Below are 6932 nucleotides of genomic sequence, written 5' to 3'. Positions count from 1 at the left end.
ATTTATACCTAATTTTGATTTTCTGGGATAAAAAGTAACCTATGGCTATCTAAGTCTAATCTGTCTATCTATTAAGACAAATAGATAGACAGATACACTTTCGCATTTTATAATATTAGTATGGATGACACCATTGCTAAGCTCTTTACACAAAACAAGTTGATATAATTATAAGCAAATTAATGTATGACATGCAACTAAATTCATTCAAATTGTTATGCTTGCATGGATTTTCCCACTCAAGATAGTTTATAAACGTGTAAAGTGACCTCATGGGTCTAAAGGCGAGACCACAGGACAATCTCCGGTCAGTTTGTGTATACACGCCGAGGCAGAAGAACCTGCTATATAATAATTATATGTTATTATTTACTACACGATATATAAAACATTACTTTACGAAATAATGTTTCTATCAAATATTTTGATATGTGTCCTTGTGTTGTATAGTTGCGGAGCAGCTCATGCAAGTAAGTTTTTAAACTTATTTTATGCATTTATTTTTCTAAGGCTACAGATATTATTTACAAAGGAAATGCACGATTGATAAACATCTACACATACAATCAGCATGTCTGATCCAAAACCCGTTTGCCACATACAGATTATAACTACAATCTAATAAAACTAGCATATTAATACTTACATTATTTCCATTTTATGGGTTCAGTTTTTGTATGATAGTTGTTGTGTGTTTAAAGTTTAAATTAACTGGCCGAACTTTACGTATAAAAAAAGACCCGCGATTTGTTCCGCGTGGTTTTGTTTTTAAAACCATTCAATCTCGTTTGATTGAGCAATGAAACCGCTAATACCTATATTCCTATTTCCTACCTATAGTAATAGGTACCTATAGTGGTATACCTAAAGTCTAATTGAATAAAAATATTTTGAATTTTGAATTTAAAATTTTTGTAAATTGGCCCACGGCACAAATTAGCAGATATGCGTAACTACCACTACTCTATCCCACACATTTTGTTTCTCAGAAAATAAGTAAGTCTGGCGGTCCAGAGATCTTGATCATAGATCAAGAGTAAAACTGTGTTCAGATTTCCTTATCTTAGCAGTCCATTGTTATTATAGCTGTCAATTACAGGTTAGATTCATAGCTCTATGTTTCGCTTATTATTTCGCAATTATAATTTTTTTATTCGATGACTGTACAAGGAAAACAGCTCCATAAGTTCAGCTTTGGTATATTATGAGTAAAAATTAATGTCTTCAATCACATTTTGGTTAATCCGACCATTTATCTCATCTGAGATTTTCCTTAAGGCTCTCGTGTGTAGCGAATATTAAGCTACAATAAAAAAAGATATTATAATTACAAGACATAGGTATTTTGATGTATTTTACTCACTAAACTGGGTAATGTATTGTGATAACTTATTGTTTATACTTATCAAAGACACTTCAAAATACATAACTACTAAGTTATATAGTAACTTGGAATATCAGTAGTCGATATAATTATGTAGTAGGTAGGTATAGCATGTACCATATTTCTTTTTCAAATGGCAGTGACATATAAACAGCCAGATGAAGAGACGGCTTCAGGACCTCCTTGTTTACGGAACTTACGGAACCCTAAAAAGTTTACACACAACCTAAACCATTACATTCATCATCATCATTCATACAACATTAGGTAAATCCTATAATAATTTCACAGAAGAATGCAACGACTGCCTACCATTGCGTTCGTGCCAGGCGGCCCTGGATCTTGCAGTCGTGAAAAAGAACGATGAATCCAGACGACAATTCAGAAATGCCTTCTGTGGATACGAAAACAATGAACCTAAGGTACTTTTGAAAATTCCTGTTTTAGTCGCAGTATGCCCGACTAGTTTCAAACCCATCCAGGGTTCTTTTTGATGGGCCGTGACTCGTGGTTACTGAAGAAAAATAATAATTTCACCAAATAATAATGATTTAAAATTAGTAATCATGCCCGTCGCTACTCACGACTGCTTTGAGCTGCCTGTAAATAACTGCTCAATCCATTAATTTAGCTTCCGTTAAACAGGTATGCTGTTCAGATTTCCCCGTGGACAGTGACGCTGAAATCGAAAACCATCCGAACTTACCACTCTTGCCAAAGGACTGTGGAGACATCGACGGCAGCCGTATCGTCGGTGGCAGAGTTGCCAAACTGTACGAGTTTCCCTGGATGGCACTCATCTCTTACAACACACGTAAGTACCTTTTTATGAGAACCTTTCTGGCACAGTGATTGCCCTATCTATTACTAGCTGATGCTCGCGACTTCGTTCGTGTGGAGTTTTGAAAATCTCGTGGGAACTCATCGATGTTTCGGGTCAAAAAGTAGATGTGTTAATCCAGGGTATAACCTATCTCTATTCCAAATTTCAATCAAATCCGTCCAGTAGTTTTTGCGTGAAAGAGTAATAAACCTACACACATATTTACACACAAACATTCACCTTTATAATATTGGTGTGATAAGTAGTCTGATCCGCTACTATCATTTGCTAAAGGTTAAGGTTTATTAAAACTCATCATCATTATCATCGTCAATCGATAGACGTCCACTGTTGAATATAGGTCTCTTGTGGAGAATTCTAGACTCTACGGTATTACGCCGCCTGGATTCAGCGGCTTCCTACGAATCGTTTGATGCTCGAGTGAGAGGTCGCTTTTCAGCAACTTGGATCCCCAAAGTATATCGTTTAGGTACCCTACCCTACCCGTTGCCACCCGAAACCCGTTGAACTATACACGGTCGGTAGAAGAACAAAGGTTCTCCTAAGGATCTCCTCATTTCTAATTTAATCGCGTAATCAAGCATAACTCTCTCCATCGCCCACTGAGTGATTTTGAGCTTTCTTATTACACTTGCTTTCTTCAAAACCCTCCAGGTTAATGGACTTTCTATAGTTATTAGCATCAGATGGTATTACAGTCAGGTCAGCCTGCCATCTTTACACAAGTACCTAACATACCTAACACAAGTGTAAATTAAAAATTTATCACACCCCCGACTCGTGAAGGTTACAGTAACTGGAAAAGAGCTGATAACTTTCAAACGGCTGAACCGATTTTCTTGGATTATAGCTAAGAACACTCTCGATCAAGCCACCTTTCAAACAAAAAAACTATCAGTTCATTAGTTTAGGAGCTACGACGTCACAGACAGATACACACGTCAAACTTATAACAGCCCTGTTTTTGGGTCGGGGGTTAAAAAAAACCTTTAACGTGAACTTAAATATATCCACAGGCGATGGACTCCAATTCCAATGTGGAGGCAGCGTGATCAGCTCTAAATACATTTTGACGGCCGCACACTGCGTCGTGCCTACCAAGAAGATCGCGGGTGTGCGGATCGGAGAATTCGATATCCTTAGCAGGAACGACTGCCAGGGGGATCAGTTTAATTCTATCTGCGAATCTAACCTCCAGGTAACTTCTATTTACTGTTAGTGCTCCTATCTCAATGGGACACAAGTGGTGACGCAACCAGGTCGCGCTACCAATAAAAAGTACCTATTAGTAGATACAGCTCTATCGAAGGTGTCTCATCTGGTGTTTTGGTTGCGCAACCAACCGAACACCAGGTGAGGTACCCACCATAGATATTGTATACATTTTGTTACAATACAGATTGTGCTTTCACTTGACGTTTTCTGGTGAGATAGTACCCTAAGGTGCAACGCACACCTGCAGAGCAAAGTGAAACCGAGACACAACGACATGTGAGACCATAAAGCGCTTTGTATCAACGCCAAATACTAAAGTACCTACTTTTTTATGGTATAGAAACGGCATCACTACCCATTATGAATGCAAAAGTGTATTTGTTCGCTGGTTTGTCCTTCAATCAATCAAGGTTGGCTCGTCGCCGCTATGGCGGCTTCATTTTTAACCGACTTCCAAAAAAAGAGGAGGTTCTCAATTCGTCGGAATCTTTTTTTTTTATTATAACAATTTCAACCTTACACCAAAATAAATAAGCTGATTTTAAGTTGATAAAAAAGAAGTCCGCTTCAGCGTCACTCCACTCAATCAATGAGCTTTGCGTCTTCCATCATTTCCATCCGTTTCAAGTTGTGAATATTCCAAGATTTGTTTTAAAATACTTCTTTTAGAAGTTACAGTGCCACTAATTTAGAATTGTTTTTATTTCAGGACATATTAATTGATGATGTAATTATTCATCCGCAATATATAGGCGAACCACCAGTGCAATACGACATCGCGCTTATTCGTCTTCAAACACCAATCGATTTCTCATATAGTAAGTACGATAAAGCAGTACGGTAAACAGTAGGTACAATAAGTCCAGTGCGTCGTGCTTCTAGAGTAGACGGCCGTGGTCTAGAACAACGAGATACCCAACCTCACTCCATGGAAGCCTTTGGCAACCTGGGCGGTCTCGGCTTCTGGAGCGAGCTTGGGTGGCTGAAGTGAAAACTTCGACGGGGAGGAGCAATGCACGTACAACTAACTGATGGAAACGTTTAAGTGCGGAAACCAGCCCAGAGAGAAGAAAGGAGTACAGTGCGTGTTGCCAGTGATGACTGAATGACATAATTATGAATCCAAGACATGGTCGCTAACTCTGGACCTCATATGAATGCTCAGAGTTACTCAGTGGGCGATGGAGAGAACTATGTTTAGGTGTGCAAGTAGGTACTCCGCCGATATAAGAAACACCACTGTTTACTTTGTACTTTTTATTTATGCACACACAGTTATTATATATTATAAATTTAATGTCGGATTGCGAGACATACGCCTTGCGCGTTTTACGCCGCCTCACGGACTGGCGATGCATTTTTATTCAAACCTGTCGCCGGCGCAGACACGAGCGCATCGCATGATTCACTACATATGTTTGGAGTTTCTCTAAGTGTTCAAATCGGAAATAAGGAGATTTCTAGGAGAACCAAAGTAACCGACATAGCTCGTTCAGGCGGCACTAGACCGTGGCAAGTGGACTAGTGGTCTCTACAAGAGACATGTCCAGCCATGGAGCTCAATCGGTTGACAACAATGTTTAATTGCTTAAAACGCACATAGCTCCGACAAGTTAGCCCGGGATGGAGCCCCCCAACCCCCTGAACAGCAAGTTACCGACATTTTAACCACTAGGCAATCCATACTTTCAGTACCTAGGTACTAGTTATACTTTGAAAAATTTCAATTTCAATTTGAAAGTCTTTATTTACTCCTTATCTTATCTTAATCTTAATTATTTACATATATTTCTTTTGCAGAAAACGCAGGACCAATCTGTTTGCCAGTTCCAAAGAAGCTCCGTGATGTGGACCTTGGGGGCAAGAACGCCACCGTCGCCGGCTGGGGGTCTACTGAAGCAGGCACCGACTCATCGTTGCTGCTGAAGGTTGACGTCCCCATAAGGACGGGGGAATCTTGCCGGAAATACTACAACAAGTATGTTATCAATCTTCAGACTATAAGCGAAAATGTGAAATGCTAGTCTATGCTAATATTATAAAGAGGAAACTCTGGAACTACTGAAACGGTTTTTAAAATACTTTCGCCAGTAGGAAGGTATATTATTCCTGAGTGACAGACTATATTTTATTTTCAAAAAATTAAAGATCCTTGCAGAAATTGTATAAGCTACCCGTGCGAAGTCGGCCCGGATTTCTAGTCTATACTAATATTTTAAGGAGGTAAAGTTTGTGAGATATTTTGTAAGAAGTAATCTCTAGAATACTGAACAAATTCTTTCACCAGTAGAAAGCTACATTATTCCTGAGTGACATAGGCCATATTTTATTTTCAAAAAAATTAGAGATCCTGCAGAAATTGTATAAGCTACCCGGGCGAATCCGGGCGGGTCGCTAGTGCTAAATATGTATTTCTAATAACTTTAAGCTTATCTCGACCTGTCGCGTACTATACGTATGTTACTTTTCCAAGCATAGCTTTTTCCACTACCCGCTAAGTGATATAAGTTCTAATCTATCATACTCTTGTTTCAGGAACTCAGGACCGGGCACAGATAGGACTGACAAAACCCTCTGTGCCGGTGAATACAAGAAGGACTCCTGCAGCGGCGACTCTGGCGGCCCGATGATGATCGAGGACGAGTATGATGGGGTGTTCCGACTGATCCAGTATGGCATCGTCTCCTACGGACCAAGGCAGTGCGGTTCCACGTACCCCGGGGTCTACACTGATGTCACTAAGTTCGTCAAATGGATTCTGGACAACCTTAAGCCCTGAGGTGGACTTAGTAGAAACCCCCGTAATGCTGGCGCCATTCATTAAGCCGCTAAAGCCAGGGTGCGAGTCGTCTTTCTCTACTTGCCTGGATCTGCTAGGCTTGGCTAACGTCTCGAAAAATGGCTCAGCTAACAGCACCGGCATGACATGTGTAAAGACCAGCAAATGCGTCAATTTGAGCGATGTGGTGACAAATAATGTACTGTACGTGTTTGTGTGTGTGCTTTTAATTTTATGAGTACTTTTAAATAAAATTATTACATTTTTAAGCCGAAATAAATTGTTTTTGAATTCTTAACATAATATGTCCATAAATAACATAACCCTTTGCACTGATCTAAAGGGTCGATCATGATCAAGAACGAGTATGACTGGGTGTTCCATTGGATTAAATACGGCACCGTCTCCTACGGGCCCAGGCAGTGTAGCTCCATGCAACCCGGACTCTACACTGATGTCACTAAGTTCATCAAATGGGTTCTGTACAACCTTAAACCCTGAGGCGTAGTTAATACAAATCCGCGTAATGCTGGCACCATTCGTTAAGCCACTAACCCTGGCATCTCAGCATAATACTTACGTCAAGTTGAGACAATGTGTTAGTACGAATGTTTTGTGTTCGTTTAGTAGGTATATATCCATGAGTAGGTGCTTACAATAAGTACAATTTATCAATCCCATAACGTCGCTGATACATAAAGACTGCCTGG

At 39.8% G+C, this 6932-nt stretch overlaps 1 protein-coding gene and 1 long non-coding RNA gene across 2 annotated transcripts; both read left to right on the top strand.

The window, feature by feature from the left end:
- The first annotated feature begins 270 nt into the window (after positions 1-270).
- Positions 271-6498, top strand: LOC123875049 (CLIP domain-containing serine protease 2-like). The gene is made up of 7 exons (XM_045920702.1): positions 271-470; positions 1676-1806; positions 2030-2198; positions 3245-3426; positions 4153-4261; positions 5244-5421; positions 5979-6498. The coding sequence occupies exons 1-7, from the start codon at positions 407-409 to the stop codon at positions 6220-6222; spliced, it is 1077 nt and encodes a 358-aa protein (XP_045776658.1). The 5' UTR covers positions 271-406; the 3' UTR covers positions 6223-6498.
- Positions 3435-3720, top strand: LOC123875102. Its single transcript, XR_006798079.1, has 2 exons — positions 3435-3604; positions 3659-3720. It is a non-coding gene; the product is annotated as an uncharacterized LOC123875102 (long non-coding RNA).
- Positions 6499-6932: the final 434 nt, after the last annotated feature.

This window comes from Maniola jurtina, chromosome 19, assembly GCF_905333055.1.
Source record: "Maniola jurtina chromosome 19, ilManJurt1.1, whole genome shotgun sequence".
In the NCBI taxonomy this organism is placed as follows: domain Eukaryota; kingdom Metazoa; phylum Arthropoda; class Insecta; order Lepidoptera; family Nymphalidae; genus Maniola; species Maniola jurtina.
Note: the sequence above shows the minus strand (reverse complement) of the source record. Positions and strands in the feature narration are given on the sequence as shown.

Bases quoted from the DNA above. Each gene is read 5' to 3' on its own strand.
- LOC123875049 (XM_045920702.1), top strand. From the start codon at position 407: ATGTTTCTATCAAATATTTTGATATGTGTCCTTGTGTTGTATAGTTGC. The intron at 2,199-3,244 runs GTAAGTACCTTT...ATATATCCACAG, and splicing joins ACTCATCTCTTACAACACAC to GCGATGGACTCCAATTCCAA. The intron at 3,427-4,152 runs GTAACTTCTATT...TTTTTATTTCAG, and splicing joins TCTGCGAATCTAACCTCCAG to GACATATTAATTGATGATGT.